Genomic DNA, 19,509 nt, shown 5'->3' on the forward strand with positions numbered 1-19,509 from the left:
TCCTGTTTATGTTTGTTATTATTAAAGTCTTAATCTTCTGGTTACACTGTGCCTGCAGTCAAATCCCTAAAGGTAAAATTAAAGCACCCTGGTATAATGATTGGTATAATGAACAGAACACCTGTTAAAAGCTTTGAGACAATGACCATTGTTAAAATCGCTATGTATAAAATAAATTAAATTGAAAAGTAGTTAGCTCTTCACTCAGCAGTGGGTATGTTCCACAATCCTTTAAATTAGCAGTTATTAAACCACTAATTAAAAAAACCTGACCATGATCAATGTCAGATGTTCAACTACAGGCCTCCTCCTTATTTCTAAGATCTTAGTAGTGCAGCAGCTATGTTCATATGTACATCGGAATAGCATACACAAACTGTATCAGTCAGGGTTTAGGCCTCATCACAGTACAAAAACTTGTTAAAGTAGTACCGGTAAATGACCTAATTGCCTCTGATCAGTGTTGCTCTCTTTGCTTGTGTTACTTGACCCTAGTGCAGCTTTGGACAGAAGAAAATGTAGTAGAAATTAAGGGAACAGTCCTCTCCTGGACTTTCCAGTCTTTCATTCAATGCTCATGTAGATAATATTACCAGGATAGCATTCTTTCATCTCAGAAATATTGGCAAGATAAGGAATATATTGTCACTAAATGCTGCAGAAAAATTAGTTTGTGCTTTTATCAACTCTAAGTCTGGACATCCAACTAGGTGTACTAACAAGCTCAAGGTTGGTCCAGAATGCAGCAGTGAGAGTCCTCACTGGAACCAGAAAATTGTGACCATACCTAACTACTATCTCTCTCTCTTTCTTTCTCCCTGTCTCCCTCTACCAAGCTACACATGCCATTCATGAGATGTGATTAAAAGCTTGCTCATCAGGGACAATCTGATAATTTTGATTCATGCATATTTTTTTCACAATTTATACACATTTCAATAATGCTTTGCGGCAATGACCATTGTTAAAAGCGCTATACAAATAAAATTGAACTGAATTAAATTGAGTCTATAGAAAAGCTGATGGCTATGCTAGATCGATTTATTTATCTTTCCCTTATAGAAGATAACAAAATAATAACTATTAAGTAACGTAGAAAAAATAGCTATGTACACCAATAATATGGTATTATAGAAGTGATAATTTTATGAGTTTTTCAAAGTCAAAATGGGAAAAAACTCATTTAAAGTCAAACAATTATAATATATAATACTGTTATTATTTTATAATAAATGCCTATTTTTAATTATTTAATAATAAACAAACAAACTATATCAGATCATCGAAAATAATGTTTTACTGCCCTTACTTATTTGCTCATTAAAATAACAAAATTTGGCTACTAGATTGTTCATGTACAGGTTTTTCAAACAGATAAGTGCAACATTTTTTTTTTACCCTTTCTAAAAATCCTTAATTCTTTCCTATAACTGGATATGTATCTAAAAATCTTAAACTAGCCACTATGAAATACCTAATTAAAAAAAAACTTGACCTCAACTGATGCCAACTATACACAATATCTAACCTCCTCTTCGTTTCCAATACTCTGGAAAAGTTTGTAGCACAACAGTTATGCTTGTACTTGCATAATGTAGGCTGTAATGTATCAGTGAGGATTTAAACAGACACATACAGTATATCTCAACAGACACAGTGCTGGTTAAAGTGGTAAATGACCTACAACTGACTTTTGTTCAGGGTTGAGTCTTCTTGATTATTTTGCTTGACCTTGGTGCAAGGTTTGATACTTTATTTCCTTGCTAGAAAGTTTTGACATTAGCTCTCCTTTTTCAGTTTACAGAATTAATAGATGACTTTTCTACTTATAACAACGTGTGCTTCAAGGTTTTTTTTTTTGGTTTGTTTCTATATATGCTTCCTTTGGGTAGCAGTTTCCAGTGTTGTGCTAATGACAAGTTTGTATATTTCAGTTGTATATTTTTAGTTATATGTAGTGTGAATAGTCATTCTGATTACATATTAACTAACAAGTAAGTATGAATAAAAAAGCTCCAGAAAGTCCAGAACTATAAACTTAGCAGGATAGTTCTTACTGGAATCACCTCTATCTTATCCACCTTGCACTAGCCCCCTCATAAAATCTCATAAATTTTAAAATACTATTATTGACCTAAATCACTCTTAAAGGTCTTGTGCCACAGAACCTGCTAAATTGAAAGTGTTCAAGGCGCTTAGTTCTAGGGGCATGCTATTTTTTGGTACATTGTTTGATGAAAATTGTAGCAGGGACAGAGCTTTAACTTACACACCCACACATTGATGGCATAGCCTTTTAAGCAGTGTTTAAATCAAGCGTCAATATTTGTTTAATTAGTCAAGCCTTTTGTGAATATTTTTAGCTAATATAGCAGACATGGAGGGTCCATTAACATTGAGTTTTTGGGGAAACTGATATGTTTGGATGCTCATTCTCACAAGTTCACTCAGGTTTGTTGATAAGCAAGTGGCTGGCAGTCTAATATCTCAGGCTGCTTTCATGTGTCCATGTTTCCTTCTGGCCTTCCTTTTCCCTTCTGTGACACTGAGAATAACTAGTCGTGTTTCTCCTTCTCTCTCGTTTCTCCCTCTCTCTCAAAAATACAGAGTGCAAGGGTTAAAGAGTGTGGTTGGCAAACTGGCTCCCTACATTCTACTCTAACAGAAGTAGACTGTCCAGTGTGAGGTCAAGAGTGTGGCCCTATGTAACACCCTCTAATGAAAAGCCAACAGCACAGCTATTCTCCAGGCAATGTTTTCTGCTCAGCACACTATCGAGGTCAACCAGGCATTACATGTACAGTGTTACAGCTGGGACCTAATGCAGCAAAGCCATGTTCTAGCAATGCAATGCTCAACAAATAAGTATGTTGTGCCTTATTATTGCCTTTTATAAGTTGCCATGCCGTGATACCCTCCCAGGGATACCATGTTCTAGCCAAGGTATGCCCTGTTCTGCTCCAGGCAACAAGTTCTGCTTAGTGCATTGTCGAGGTCAGCCTGGCAGCCCTCATTCTTCGCTGCCTGTGAATGTCAATCCAGCAATCTACACTGGGTAGATGTAGATCTGTCATGCACACTCAAGACGCGACCGGCACTAGGACCCGGAAGTAATGCGGTCGCGAACCAGGAAGCATAAAGGGAGTAAACAAACCACAGTACAACGCTCAGTCATTGAGTTGCCCGATGTCAATTGCCTCGGTTACGGTCATCAAACTGTGAGTACTCACTTTTTTGGCTTCGCTTTCTTGCTGAGTGTGTATTTATAGGACGCGGGTTAGATTGTGTCTTTCCCTTACTCCCCAATCGTGAGAGTCCTTAAACTAACTGCGTGATTATCCTGCCTATTCGTGTCACTCCGCGTTTGGGTTTACCAGTCACGCTACACAGGGCTAACCGCTAAAGCTACGTCTTCTGGTCACCTCAGGTTAGTTCTTGACAAGATCCAGCTTTCAGGTTTTGACAAGGTGACCTCTCACACCAGGTGCCAGTCATTTCATGCCATATACCAGTCAGAGCCACCCCAGGGAAGCAGACGGACAGGAATTAGTCAAGTTTCTGCTGTAGTCAAGGGAGGTAACAGCCACCTTAATTGGGTGTAAAATATAAACCAGCATTATCAATATAAACTGCCCTGTCCTGAACAAACACACATACAGTATAGGCATAAAAAAGAAAGAGCAACTTTTGTATTTGAACAAAAAACAGAGAATTCAAAATACTACTCAGTCTAGCACAATGTATCATGCTATTATGAGCTGTTGGCTTAGTTTCGATTCTGTGTACTTTGTGTGTGTGCAGGGGCGGACTGGCCATCGGGAGCACCGGGACGTTTCCCGGTGGCCTGACGGTCGTTCTGGCCTGCCGGCTGCCGCTGTGCAGACGATCAGCCTGGCATGTGATAGGCTGGTGTATAACTACGAATTAATTGACGGATCTCTCAATCTACGAATCAGGCAATGGAAAGGGAGGGGAAGATTAGAAGATCAGGAGGGAAAATTACACTCCCACATCACATGACCCAACGTCAGCGACGCACTGCCTAATATCTGGCTATATCCAGAGACAGGGTATATCTGACTAAATCGTTCAAAAAATGGAGCGTAAACGCAAAGGAGGAGCAGAGAGTCAGCGTATAAAAAAAAAAAAAAAAAAAAAAGCCCTGGCCGCAGACGCAGCAAGCTGCTGCAAAATCCCAGCCATGTTCGCCAGTAAGGGAACAGGTCGGTCAAGATTACATCTACATTATATTTATAATAATTTGGCAGACGAACACTTTCATCCAAATCACTTAGATTATCACAATCGATAAAAATAAACCAACAAACAAGCAACAATATGTAAGTGCTGCTGTGTCAAGTCTCGTTTCGTCTGAAAAGGTGACGAAGGAAGCAGCAGCAGTAGCACTAGTGCTGTAAATGCTCCTGCTGTTGAGCTAGAGGTGGTGGACAGTTCAGCGTTTGAGTCAGAGCAGGGACCTTCAGGTAAAGTTAAAGATAAGCAAAACTAAACATGCAGGCAGCAGGCTATACTTTTTAAACAACATGTGCTTTTTTTATGATTTATAAGATCAATAGTAGGACTGTGATTTTGGGGACATACAACTGATGGCTGCACAATTATAAGTACAGATTATTGAACACGCTTATTTCATATTGCAGAGCAACTACATGTGCAGAGTGAGAGAGAGAAGGATTCAGGGAAAGGTTAAGGAGACAGTGAAAGCCTTTATATCTCTTTTGATTATTTTGCCTGTCCACAGTCTAAGGATTAAGATTTTTTTTTTTTAAGTATCACCCAATTCAAATGCCTACTGGTGTACTAGTAGTGCTAATTACTTACTGTTTACTCTTACTGGTCTGTTCCACATAATGCCATAATTGAGTAAACATTTACTCAATTTACTTAGGTTTTGTTAAGTTTATTTGTGTTTGTGTTTCTGATGCATTTGATATACTAGAGTTGAGCACTGAAAATACATAAAATGTAATTATTTCAACATGTGAATGTGTCTCTTATCTCTTTTAAAAAGCCAATTTTCTTTTTGTCATTGGTTTGGTAATATAAATGGTGTATTCCTAGTGAGTTGTTAAGGGCTATTTTTTTTATTCATTTATATTGCATCTGGTAGTCTACCTGTTACAATAATAGGGTTAGCCTACAAGTTTATCAGTCCAGTAGATTACATGAATAGGGTGGTGGTGACTGCAGCAGTAGAGGTGGCCTGGGAGTGGAGTCAAATTCCCGGCCTGAATTATTGTCCCAGTCCGCCACTGTGTGTGTGTGTGTGCAGGAAAATGGAGTGCATAATAAATATTGTTGCACACCCCCCTGGACGTTCTGTTACCCGGATGCACAACACACTTTAAATACGTGACGTTTCCATTTATATTCCAGGTTTATAGTAAAATTGTAAACTAGGCTATTTTGTTTGATCTGGTTTGAGAATGGAGCAACAATACATAGATGTCCTGAGATTTTAATGTGTTTTTTTCTGGCACTTACTTTTACTTGAGCTTTCATAGCTCCATAAAGTCCCTCCTTGCACTCATCACAATAAGAATTACTTTTAATTTCATGATATATTTTTTAACTATATATATATGTATAAAGCTGTACAAGTCTTCCTGCTGCCTAATGTGATGCCTTTCCCAGATGCTGACACACTTTTACTGCTCTGGTTTCCAAAATCTTATGTCACCCAGAAGAGATTACGTTTGCTTTTGAGTATAGGCCTTCTCTAGGATTTTTTCTAATGTTGTCTCAGGGAGATTTTTTCCAGTGTTAATGGTGACAGGAAAAAGTAAGAAACCTTAATGAAAACCAAATAAAAAAAAACATTACTCTTTAGGATGACACAAGATAATAGATTTATAACTCAAGTGTACTTATTCTTGAGAACTGGGACAAAACATGTTTTTAATAAAAAAAAATAAAAATAAATAATTATATATATATATATATATATATATATATATATATATATATATATATATATATAAACTTACTATATATTGGTGAATAGTGAAGTGTGGATTATCAAACTTTATTTTGCAAAAACCTCCCAGTTGTACTATTTTTGTAAAATGACAACTTTTTCAGTGCATTACAGTGTTTTTGTCAACACTATTAGACATTAAAATATGCATTTAAATTATATCTAATTTCTTGACAACATAGATTTTGTCATCCTTTAATGTGTCTTACCAAGTGTCTGTTTTTGTAATTGTCATATAATTATTTCAAAACTCAATGCAGCACCTTTAAATAGCATTTAATTAGGATAAAAACTGTCAGGCATCGGTGGGGGCGTAGTGGATCCAAGCGCAGAAGAGACAGTTCACTTCGGATAGAAAATGGAGTATGAGTGCTTGTGACTGGGTTGACAGCGTGGTAGTTTAATGCTTTGACGTTGATTCCGCGTAGAGCTGTGATTAGAACTAAACCTGTTGAAATGCGGAAGCGCGGAATGCCGGCATGAGCGTGCAGAGGTGGGGGGCGGTGTGTGTGACGCTTGGCTCACAGGAACGCGGAAGCGCGCGGAGCAGGCACGTAATCCAAGCTTTATGCCGGTATGGAAAAACCTGAGTCTTGCGGGGAGGCAGGGGCGAGCAGAGCCGGCGAGGAAGTGCATAAAGTGAGAGCACCGTGAAGGAGGCCGACATGGGATGGAGGAGCTAGAGCCGGTTGAACAACGACAATGTGATTTCAGTGAGGAGAGGAGATAAATTGTGGTCGTGAAGCAGGCGAGAGTCGAAGCCGGCGGTTGAGGGCAGGTAAGCAGTCGGTAACGGAGAATCTCCAAATGTGTTTAATCCAAAACGAAAGGCAAAGTCGTAGTCAAAAGGCGAAGAGAGGTCGATACTTGGCAGGCTGAGACGAGAGATAACGCTGGTAAATTGGGGCTGAGAAGGCACACAATAAACTGGCGATGTGGTGGTGTCAGCACGTGGCTTAAATGAGCATGAGAGGTAATTACTGATAGGTGTGTAGAGAGCGGAAGGTGAGGTGGTGAGTTGGAAGGAGTGGTTGGGAGAAAGGAAGGGGAGTGCTTCGGTGATCATGGCGATGCTGTGGCTTAACGTGGTGTGACAGTACCCTCCCCTCTACGAACGCCCTCAGGCGTTCTAACAGGTGCCTCGGGGTGGAGTCTGTGAAAATCAGTGATTAGAGAGCAGTCTAGGATGAATCTTGCGGGTACCCAGCTTCTCTCTTCGGGACTGTAACCCTCCCAGTCCACTAAGTACTGGAGACCACGCCCACGGTGGCGAGACTTAAGGAGTCTGTGGACAGTGAAGGCTTCACTCCCGTCTATGAGTCTGGGGGGGGGGGGGGGCGATATGGGGCATCTGGGAGATGTGGAAAGTGGGGTTAATTCGGCACATGGTGAGAGGTAGCTATAGTCGGATAGAGCATGGATTGATAATGCGGTTAATAGTGAAGGGACCAACAAACCTTGGAGAGAGCTTCTTTGAGGTGGTCTTGAGGGGAAGGTCCCGTGTAGATAGCATGACCCTTTGGCCGACGTGATACCTGGGAGCTGATGATCGATGACGGTTAGCATGACGCTGGAAGGTACTCACTGTGCGCAAAAGTTGCTTGCGGGCCTGCTGCCATGTCCTTTTGCAGCGATGGACAAAGGATAGCGCTGAGGGAACCGCCACCTCCTCTTCTTGGGCAGGAAAGATGGGTGGTTAATAACCCAGGCAGCAGTGAAAGGGGGACATGCCTGTGGAGGAAGTTGGGAGCGAGTTGTGGGCATACTCGACACAGGGAAGGAATCGGCTCCAAGAGGATGGGTCCCGAGAAGCCATGCACCTTAGGGACTTCTCAAGCTCCTGGTTCATTCGTTCAGTTTGTCTGTTAGTCTAATGGTGAAATCCAGATGAGAGGCTTGGGGTGGCGCCGACAAGGTTGCAAAATGCCTTCCAGAACTGGGCCGAGAACTGGGGACCCCTGTCCGAGACGATGTCGACAGGGAACCCGTAAAGTCGGAAGACACGATTAACCAGGAGCTTAGCTGTTTCCTTGGCAGACGGGAGCTTGGGTAGTGGGATTAAGTGGGCTGATTTAGAGAAACGGTCTAAAATGTTCAGGATGCAGGTGTTATTCTGTGATGGTGGTAGGCCGGTGACAAAGTCGAGAGATATGTGAGACCAGGGGCGATGAGGGATAGGGAGAGGTCTAAGTAGGCCCTCCGGAGGTCGGTTAGTGTTCTTGTTTCTGGAACAGATATCACAGGAAGCCACAAAGCTCTTTACATCCTTTTTGATAAAGGGCCACCAGAAGCGGTGGTGCAGGAGGAAAAGAGTGCATGCTGCTCCCGGGTGGCAAGCTAATCTGGAACCGTGGGCCCAGTCCAATACCTGAGGGCGCACGGAGGCTGGAACAAAGAGCTTATTTGGGGGAACGATACTTGGGTCTTCCAGGGTCTGTTGAACCAGGTGCTCTAATAGACGTTGCAAGACCTGGCGGACATGGTGTTTGTGGTCCCTTTCAGAGCGTGAAAAGATTAGGATATCATCCAAATAACAAAGACGAAAACATTGAGGAAGCCCCGAAGGACGTCGTTTATGAGGTCCTGGAAACAGCCGGTGCATTGGTCAGACTGAATGGGACTACAAGATATTCGTAATGGCCCGTAGGGGTGTTAAAGGCAGTTTTCCACTCATAGCCTTACTGTATCCTGACAAGGTGGTAGGCATTTCTTAAGTCAAGCTTGGTAAATACATGGGCATCCTGAAGAAGTTCGAAGGCGGACGTCATCAGCGGGAGGGGGTAACGGTTCTTTACTGTAATCTAGTTTAAGCCTCTGTAATCAATACAAGGTCTGAGGGACTTGTCCTTTTTTTCTACAAAGAAAAACCCAGCTCCTGCCGGGGAAGACGACGGACGGATAATGCCTGCTGCGAGTGACTCGTTAATGTAATGGTTCATGGCCTTTCTCTCTGGGTGAGAAAGTGAGTAGAGTCACCCCTGGGGTGGGGAGGTGCCAGGAAGCAGGCCAATAACGCAGTCATAGGGACGGTGAGGTGGTAAGGAGACTTACTGAGCACCTGTCGCAAATCGTGATATTTAGCGGGAACCTTGGTTAAGTCGGGGATCTCCTCTCACGATGCGAGCAAGGTCTGGTCCACAGGGGCTGAGCGTAGACATAAGGAGAGTCAAGGATGCTGCTTTTAATCCAATCAATGTGGGGGTTATGTAATCTGAGCCAAGGGAGCTGTGATTAGGAATAAACCCGCTGGAATGCAAAAGCGCGGAATGCCGGCACGAGTGTGCCGAGGTGGGGGGCAGTTTGTGTGACGTTTGGCTCACAGGAACGTGAAAGCGCGCGGAGCAGGCACATAATCCAAGCTTTATGCCGATATGAAAAAACCTGAGTTTTGCGGGGAGGCAGGAGCGAGCAGAGCCAGCGAGGAAGTGCATAAAGCGAGAGCTCCATGAACCAGGCCGACGTGGGATGGAGGAGCTAGAGCCGGTTGAGCAACGGCAGCGTGAGTTTGGTGAGGAGAGGAGATAAATCGTGGTCGTGAAGCAGGCAGGGGTGGAAGCCGGAAAGGCGAGGAGACTTCTGGTTTGAGCAATGTAAAGCGGACGCGTGCGTGTGAGTCTCCCGACAACTTAAACTTAAACAATAGTAATTGTTACTGATAACAGATCAAGCAAGCAGTAGTGGACGGCAATACAGGTTTGGCGTCAAAAATGCCTCACTATAAAATGAAAACAGCTGATCAAGATCCAAAGAGAACATCAAAAAGTAGCAAGCTGTCTAAAATGGCGACGGCTGCTTCAGTGGCTAACGAGGAATTCTCTTTAAGTATGCTGACTACGGAGCTGGAAAAACAACGCGAACATCTTAAAGAAGATATGAGTGCGCTAATCAAGACTTCCCTTGCACCAATACAGCTTTCCATAGAATCGTTTCAGGAGACTGTGGATGCGTTTGGTAAACGTCTCGCAACAGTAGAAACAATGGCCGGGTAAAACTTCGAAGCTCTCAGTAAAGCGGAGGCAGACATTGCTGCGTTAAAAGCTACCAACGAAGCACTGTTAGACCGTCTGGACGACCTTGAAAATCGTTCACGTTGGGCGAACCTCCGGACCATAAATGTTCCCGAAGACAGCGAAATTGGAACGGACATGGTCAAGTTAACTTCGGATCTGTTAAAAGACGTCATGGGGGTTCAGCACCCGAAGCCGAAGGCCGCTGGAGGGAGTAATTCCCGGTAAACTCAAACTGTTTCTGAATGACAAATTTAAAGGTGTACACACATCCACTTATTATTTTGTATTTTCTTTCTTCTTCTACCGCGACGGTTCACATTTTTGTTTGAGAGGGTACTGTTAAAATACCAGCGGATGGACTAGTCGCATGACGACTTACGTCCTTGGGAAGGTACTGTAATGAAGCACTGGAAGATGGACCATAATTAACCCCCCAGTTTTATTATTCTTATTGTTATTATTCTATTCTGTTTTGCTGATTGCCTGTCTGAATGCAGTATTTACAAATTGCTGTGATGTATAAGAGATAGGGTGTCGGGAGCTCAACAGTTAAGTAGTTAATGGGTAGCTGGGAGTGCAACAGGGTGAGTGGAGTCCTGCAGCTTATCTCATTTGGGGAGGTAAACATAGAAAAGAGTGTTGTAATATTAATGGCGCGGTTTACTGCTTCAGTGACTATTTTTTTTTAACTTTTATTTTTATTATCTTTATTTCTTCTGAATACTTAATTTGCTTTTGGGCTGTTTTCATTCATTGCCAGAGATATTAAGAAACTTAGCTGGATACCAGGTTTATCTATGCCACAGGTGCAGTGTTCATCCTTCTATGCTGTACTATGTCTGATGTATCAAGCAGAGGAATGACAGGAAAGTCGTTTGTTAGGTTTACATCATGGAATGTTAAAGGTCTTAATGGTCCTATAAAGAGGTCCAGAATTTTCTCTAATCTTAAACGTCTTAATTCCGATATAATCTTCCTTCAAGAGACACATTTGCTTAATTCAGACCATCTTAGATTGAAGAAACTATGGGTTGGGCACATTTACCATTCTAAATTTAATGCAAAGGCAAGAGGAACAGCAATATTAATACATAAAAAAATTCAGTTTTCTGCTTCTAATGTTATTGCTGATCCTCAGGGTCGTTATATTATGGTGACAGGTAGGCTGTTTCAAACCCAGGTCTTGCTGGTGAACATTTATGGCCCCAATTGGGATGATAAAAATTTTATAAGAAAATTGATTGCGTCTTTACCCTGCTTTAATTCATATTATCTGATTTTAGTTCCTTCTAAAATGGCATGCGATATTTCAGCATTTTTGAGCCAGACAGGCTGCGTAGACCCCTGGCGATTCTTTAACCCTTACAGTTAGGCCTTTCCTTATTTTTCTCATGTACATCATTGTTACTCTAGAATTGATTATTTTTTTATAGACAAAAGTCTCCTTCCCTCAGTAAAGCGAGTGGAATATTCTGCTATCGTAGAGTCTGATCATGCTCCCTTATTACTAGATCTCTCTTTTCCATCTAATTTACAAGTTATACATGGCAATTAAATTCATCGCTGTTGTCTGATAAATCATTTTGCAAACATCTGTCTTCCTCAATTGACAATTTTTTTGAATTTAATTCAACGGAGCATGTCTCCCCTTCTCTCCTTTGGGAGACTCTAAAAGTAGTGCTTAGGGGAGACATTATATCATATACTGCTTTTATTAATGGAGAGAGGGAAAGGAAAAGGCATCATTTAATTGATGCAATATCCAAAATCGATAGTCAATACTCTACCTCCCCTACACCAGAATTCTATAAAGAAAAGATTGATCTTCAGACTCAGTATAATTTAATTTCATCAAATCAAGCAGTACGGCTTATTCTTCGGTCACGAGTTTTTTTTTATGAACATGGTGATAAGGCTAGCCGATTCTTAGCCCATTAGCTTAAGTCCAGGTAATCAGCACAACATATTTCTGAAATTGAGAGTGATGCAGGGGACTTAACAATTGATCCCCTTACAATTAATAATATTTTTATGAACTTTTATTCTAACCTTTATACATTAGAAACATCTAAGGATCGATCTAAACTGGAAGAGTTCTTTGATAAAATAAATGTCCCCACTATCTCTTTGGATCATAAAAAAGACTTAGATCATCCCCTTTAGTTGCAAGAAATATCTGAGGCCATATCAGCTCTGCAGAGTGGCAAGACTCCGGGGCCCGATGGCTTTCCGATTGAATTCTATAAGAAGTTTTCAATTAAATTATCCCCACTCCTTCTTAGAATGTTTGCACATTCTTTATCTCAAGGAACTTTGCCAAAGCCCCTTAGTGAAGCACTGATTACTTTTTTTACTGAAGCCCCAAAAAGATCCATCTAAATGCAGCTCATATCGACCAATTTCTCTGTTTAACGCGGATATCAAAATTTTAGCTAAATTATTGGCAATTCGATTGGAGTGTCCTTTAGTTAATATCATCTCAGTTGCAATTGTCTCAGTAACAATTGCAATTGAGCCATTATCGCTAGCATTAAAATCTATATCCTCTTTCCATGGCATAGTTAGGTGTGGTGTTAAACATAAGCTCTCATTATATGCTGATGACCTGCTTCTTTACATTTCAGATCCTTTATCATGCATCGATCACATTATCAAAGTTTTGCACAATTTTGGGACCTTTTCTGGCTATAAGCTGAATATCTCCCAAAGTGAATGTATGCCTGTTAACTCACTCGCCAGACATATGCCTGACTCCATGCTTTCCTTCTGCATGGCAAGATCTAAGTTTAAATATCTAGGCATCAATATCACTCAGAACTTTAAATGACTATATGAAAATAACTTCACTTCTCTATTGACTAAACTCAAATCTGATTTTTAAAAATGGAGGCCTCTCCACCTGTCTTTGGTTGGTGAGTGAACTGTGTTAAGATGACAGTTCTCCCAAGATTCTTATATTCATTTCAGTGCCTCCCTATCTTTCTATCTAAAGCTTTTTTCAATACATTGGATAAACATATCTCCAATTTTATCTGGGATGGGAAAATCCCAAGAATTAGTAAAAAGTTTCTTCAGAAAAATAGAATTGACAGGGGTTTAGCTCTTCCTAACTTCTTATACTATTATTGGGCAGCTAAATCTTGCACAGCAACCTCTTTACAAACTCTTGCAACATGAAGCTTACCTATTAAAATAGTTAAATGTACATCAAATCCAATTGTTCATTTTACTCTTAAAATATGGACTCAACTACGTCAGCATTTGAAGTTAAGATAAGTACTTTTGTTTTAGAGTCCAATATGCAATAATCATGCCTTCATCCCAGCAAAACTAGACTCTGCTTTCACAACAGTGGCAAGATAAGGGAATTTCTCGGTTCAGTGATCTTTATATTGATGGTATTTTTGCACGTTTTAATGATTTGCGTTCCAAATTTACTCTTAATTCAGTTGACCTTTTACGTTATTTTTAGATACGTCATTTCGTTATTGCCCAAAGCTCATTTTTTCAAAACATTCCTTCAAAGTCTCTTGTGGACTCTCTGTTAGAATTCCCCTTCCATCTACAAGGTCTTGTTTCAAGAATATAAACAATTTTAATGTCTTTAAAAAGTGCAAGAACAGACAAGATCAGAAGCAGGTGGGAGAGCGAGCTCAGTATGCAATTTTCAGGGGAATTTTGGAGGAATGCCCTCTATAGAGTGAACGGTAGTACTACTTGTGCCCGACTGAGTTTAATACAGTTTAAGGTATTGCACCGTATGCACTTTAGCAGAACACGGATTGCCTCCTTTAATCCTGCTTTTGACAAGACCTGTATTAGGTGCAGTGTTGCCAACTATTTTCAACGGAAAGTAGCTAAAGTCTGCTCGAAAAGTCGCCAAATGTCGCTAGATGACGTCATACGTATATTTGCATATTGATGACGTAATTACGTCGTATTAGCATTTAGCGTGTTTTCCCTAATCCTTCCTCATGTGTCCCATATAATTATGAACTTAAGCTTTGTAACAGTGAGTAATATAAGTGCATCGGAAGAAAAAAATAAATAAATAAGAAAAAAAAGAAAATGGTCAAATTAAATGGTTTTATTTCAAGCAAAAGAGAAGCAGGTAAGTGATAGGTCCGTTGCAACACCGATCAGGGCAGACACAGGGAGATGAGTAACTGTACCGGGAAAGCAAGACCTCGTGCTTACAGGACAGTATTGGCGACATTTGGAAACTTGCTAAGGTTTGTCCAAAAGTTGCTAGATTTGTCACTAGGCGCTTTTTTTTTTTTTTTAAATGCGGATTTGCGCATGGGCAATTCATTTGCAGTCAAGACTCGTACAAATCCCCTACAGCATCTCCTGCAGTAACTGCAGCTGGGGGGGGGGTGTCTGTGAGTGCTTTGGGACGGGGGAGGGGCCGGCGGCGGCAGCTGCTGTGGCAAGTTGAGAAGAGTCAGTACAGACACATCAGAGTCTCCAAAAGTCTCCAGTAACACAAGAAAAAGTCGCCAGATTTGTCGCTAGTCGCTTTTTAAAAAAATTGTCGCTAGAGGGATTTGAAAAGTCGCTAAATATAGCGACAAAGTCGCTAAGTTGGCAACACTGATTAGGTGTCTTACAGGCGAAACAGACTTGACTCACATGTTTTGGGCATGCCCCACACTTACTGCTTATTGGTCAACTATATTTGATACACTTTGCAAAGTGTGTGAAGCACCACTAAGGCCATGTGCAGAATTTGCAATATTTGGTGTTCCAGGTGATGAATCAAATTTGACTAAAAGACAACTAAATATCATTGCCTTTGCATCCTTATTGGCTCGCAGACAAATTTTTCATTCAATTCATATTTTTAAAACACCTGAATTGTGATTTAGGTGGCTTTGAATTATTTTCGAATTTTAGAGAAAAATACAATATTACATGTGTGTGCTGGACATGTTTCGTCCCAGTTCTCAAGAATGACTGATATTGTGTTAAAAGGATGATCAGCTTGAGCATATTATAAATAATTCTTATCACAAATCTAACAATACAAGCGGGTTTTCACACATACAAGTATGAATAAAAGTGAAATTGATACACAAAAAAGTATACAAAAGAGGGCCTCCGAGTGGCGCAGTGGTAAAGCTCGCCCTATCATCCGAGGAGCGCTGGTTCGAACCCCGGGTGATGTTGTTTTCCTCTCACAGCCGAAGGCACAGAGAGAGCTGATTGGCCGAGCTCTCTCAGGGGGGAGGGATGCGCTCCCACCTTAGTCACGGCACTACAGCCAATCAGGGGCGTCTGTGAGCTCGCGCACACGAAAGGAGCGGCTAGCGCTTTCCTCCGAGTGTGTTACTCCGCCCCTAACGGTGCGTGAGCGAGCAGTTCGGAGGAAACACGGGATAGCTTTCGTCCTCCCGACTGAGTGGTTGTAGTAGCCTTGATGTAAGTGGGAGCCCCCTAGTGACGGGGAGTAATTGGCCACGACTAGATTGGGGAGAAATTGACAGGACTAAATAAAAAAAAAAAAAAAGTATACAAGAAAGAAAAGTTGTGATATTAAGCCAACGAAAACCAACAAAAAATTGATACACTACAAAAAAGTATACAAGAAAGAAAAGTTGAGATATTAAGCCAACGAAATGCAAGAGTTTTCTCAAATCAAGCTTGAAGTCATTCCTAACTTACTGTTTAAGTTAAGCTAGTTAATAAATGATCAGCTAACTGAAGGTTTTAGTAAATGAATTGTGTAAAGCTGCTATGCGACACTGTCAACTGTTAAGAGCGCTGTACAAATAAAATAAAATTGAATTGAATTTAGGTTTGGCTAACCTAAATAGTCACATTAAAACTTCACAGTCACAGTAAAACTTTGGTCAGAATTTTAGATGTGTTTTATCAACAACACTATTTTCCCACATCCAGTTGCACTCATGATTGGCTACTTGTTGTTATGATCAACATGATCAGAACAAACATAAATAAAACTTTCATTGTTATTGTAAGACAAAGAAGCCACTTAGTCTCAGTACATTTACAGACTTCTGAGCACAACAATCACAGATTGCGATTCCAAACCCCACCTGAGGAGTGCTATAAATGCTCATACTGTACATTACTAAGGTTAACTCGTTAGCATATTCCTAAGAAGCATTAATGACAAAAATTGAGGATTACCTGTAACACATACCTGAGCATACCTGATCCTGTTTTGTATTAGAATTAAAACATGTAAAATGTTTAAAAAATAGACTCACCTTTTTTTATTGGAGTTCTTCTTTCCATTTTATTTAAAAAAGGCTTTTTGACATCCGAAGTTTTGGTCATTTCCAATACTTTATTTTCCTGGCTTTCAGTATTAGTTTTTCTGCTTTGTTCTTCCATTATCTTATGCACATTATCAGTTTTCATAATGGGTTCTGATCTGAATCTCAAAAACTCATTTTTATCCATGGTATTTGAGGTGCTATGGGTAACTAGACAATTATCTCTGTCTGTAGCAAAGGTTGTTTTTGGTTCCTCCTCATGTACAATTCTGTGCATATATGATTTGCAATCAGTACCTTTATCTGTTATATCTGCTGCTTCTTTTGAAACTGAGAAATTGATGGGTAAAACATTATCTTTCTCAATGGCAACAAATGGATTTAGTGGCTTCTTTGGTACTGGTGGTGGAGGGCCTTTAGTTTTTGCCTTTTTTTCCAAAATGGGTCTTATCTGAGATATGTCAGATGCTTTTCGTTCAGGGAGATAAGTTACTATTTTTGTGAAGAGGTCCAGGTCTTCACCATGCAAATCTGAATAAATTGCAGGGTGAACTTTAGGCTGAACACCAGGGTTAAAACCTCCTGTTATGCACGTGTAGGAGGGTGAGTCTACTGTGCCTTTATACAAAGACAACATATCTAGATTTGGAGTGGAACTGTAAAAGTCATCAGTAACATAGTGTAGTGCTGACTCTCTTCTTCCCATTTTAATGTTTTTGTGCAGAAGATCAGAATATGGCCGAGACTTGTCTATTCCAATATCTTTAGCAAAATTATTTTTTGGCTTCTTTGGAATAGGTGGTGGTGGTCCTTTACTTCCAGCTGATTTTGGTTTTGGGGAATCTCTAACCAAGCTATCTGAGATCATGCTCTGGATCCTATTATCAGGGGCAGGTAATATGTAATCTTGGGCTGACGGTGTAATGAAAGCAGTGAAATCGGAATGGTCTTCTTCTTGTAGCAAGGAAGCTGTCATCATTTCACTCTCCTCAGCATTATCTGGGGGAAAAAAAAAAATATATATATTTTTTTTTTAATTCATTTACATAATTTACTTTCATTTTCACTTATTTATTTATTTATTTATTTATTTATTTATTTATTTATTTTACTTAGACAATAAAAGGGAATAATAAATTTTCCACAAAAAAAATAAAATTTCTTTGGAAGTACTTGTTGATTTTGTTATCTCTGTTGTTGATACCTATGTATCTTACTTACTTATGTTGTCATTATAGACTTCTTTGTTTGATTCATGTCTTCTTTTCTTAGGTGCATCTTCTGTTCCAACTTGGGATTCTGCCCTACAGTTACTTGATAACTTTTGCAGTGGGAAATTATTGCTTTCCTGATGTAGGTCTCTATCAAAGGCTATCTCAGTATTTGCTGAAAGAGAGTAGACAATTGATAGATTTCACAGTGTATTTCACAGCCGTACACCTTGTACATGTGAGGTATCAGTGTAACTGACACTTTATTTCTCAATTCATCTAGATGGCCAAGTGATATATGTTTTCTGACCAGTTTTTTTTTTTTTTTTTTTTTTGATGTCTTTTTAGCATATATAAGCATGTTCAGGATGAGAAAAAACCTTGTAGTAGCTCAATGTCCTCCTCAATTTTAACTAAAACAAAACTTTGTCTGAGCTATTGAGATCTTTCTCTGGGTTAGAAATTGTCAAGTTAAATTATGCAGCTGTCTTTTGTCGTGAACAGCTATGATTGATGGAATAGTCTGTCTTACGTATTTATTATACACACATCTTCAAAAACATACATACTGTAATTTTTCCTTACCTTTCTTTAAAATGTAGTCTTGGTTCTCTGACATGTTCAAGGCTGCCATAGGTAGAGATTCACTCATCTTTATTTCCTCCATGTCATTCATATTGTCTTTTCTTTCTTTGCCTGTGTTTATATCACTGCTCTGTCTTTGCAATATTGATGAGATGCCACTGGTTTCAAGAAGTTCACAGTCATTTTTTCTTGAATTGACTGGACTCTCTGACATGTTGGGAGGATCTATAAAATCAGGCAAAGTTAAGTTGGCCTTTGCACTATCTGTCTCTTGCAGGTCCATTGGTTAATTTAGTCTGCCTCTTTAATATTCTAGTGAAAAGTGTCCCTGACTTCAGTTGTGCATCTCTTTTACAATCATTTCCAAATACATTCCAGTCTCCTGTGTCAAAGGCCACATTAACACTTTTTCATTAAGGTTGAATCATTACCGTTGTCATCAGCAGAAGATATTACTCCGTCTTGAACCAAATAACAATCCATGTTGTATAATGACAACATTGGTTTCGTAGTCCTCTCAACACTGGTCCTCGAGGTTTCTTAAATTTAACTTCCTCCTCTTCCCTGTTTGTGTTTAAGAAGTAATAGAAATCCTCTGTCACTTGTCAAAAGCTGTGTCAGTTACCAGGACATTGTTCTGTTTCTGTCTCATGGCCTCTGTAGAGAAAACAAATCGGTCACCGTTAGCAAATAAGCATGACGTGTTGGATTATTAAAATATCCTCCTCCTATCGCATTCTCTCCCTTGTTCCTCTCTCCCTCAAGCATGTTGTGATGTCTATAATTAAATGACTTGTCAGTGCACCAGTGAGTCACAGATCCAAAACGGGAACAGGACAACTGGCTCAGATTGGTCACCAGGTGCGAAGGTCACATTAAACCTAAAGGGGAAAAACCCACACTGAAAAAATATAACCTTCCTTAAACTTAAAATAATTGAATAAAATAATAATTATTCACACTAAATAGTATGAATCTAAACTGACATATCTGACATACTGACATTTTGGTAAACAGTCTTACCATTTAAAATATATTAATTTCTTATTATCTAATTTTTAAAACCTTTTTGCATTCATGAAACAAATTGTGGTAAAAACAACAGCAGTGTAACTACATAGAGCAAACTTAAAATCAATACAGTAATCAACATTTGTGCCAATATTCAACAAATAAGTTTCATATATGCAAAGATATACTAAGAAGTGGTTGCTTTCATAACATTGATGATGAAGTTTATACACTGCAAAAAGCAATATCGCAGCAAGTGAAAATCTTTTTAATCCAGCCAAATTCATCTAAAAATACTTAATGTAAGATTACTGTACAACCAACCAAATATAAGATTATTAAGACTATATACACAATGTTTTTCAAAAAGTATTTTGCGGTAAGAGATTTAAGAGAAATTAGCATTTTTACATTAGCATTTTACAGACAAGGGTTCCAGCGACACAAGCTAT

The 19,509-nt window shown here is 39.8% G+C and overlaps 1 protein-coding gene across 2 annotated transcripts in view; it reads right to left on the reverse strand.

Moving 5' to 3' along the window:
* The window catches only part of coro1cb (coronin, actin binding protein, 1Cb), a 93,466-nt gene extending 74,928 nt beyond the window's left edge, over window positions 1–18,538 (reverse strand). For both annotated transcript variants that reach the window (XM_053485846.1, XM_053485847.1), the window contains exons 1-3: window positions 18,047–18,538; window positions 17,472–17,636; window positions 16,242–17,249 (exon numbers count right to left, since the gene is read on the reverse strand). In XM_053485846.1, the coding sequence (XP_053341821.1) occupies window positions 16,242–17,249; window positions 17,472–17,636; window positions 18,047–18,329 (1,456 nt within the window). In that variant the 5' untranslated portion in view covers window positions 18,330–18,538. The remainder of the gene's footprint in view (window positions 1–16,241; window positions 17,250–17,471; window positions 17,637–18,046) is intronic.
* Between the last annotated feature and the right edge of the window lie 971 nt (window positions 18,539–19,509).

Source organism: Clarias gariepinus, chromosome 24, assembly GCF_024256425.1.
Source record: "Clarias gariepinus isolate MV-2021 ecotype Netherlands chromosome 24, CGAR_prim_01v2, whole genome shotgun sequence".
NCBI lineage: Eukaryota > Metazoa > Chordata > Actinopteri > Siluriformes > Clariidae > Clarias > Clarias gariepinus.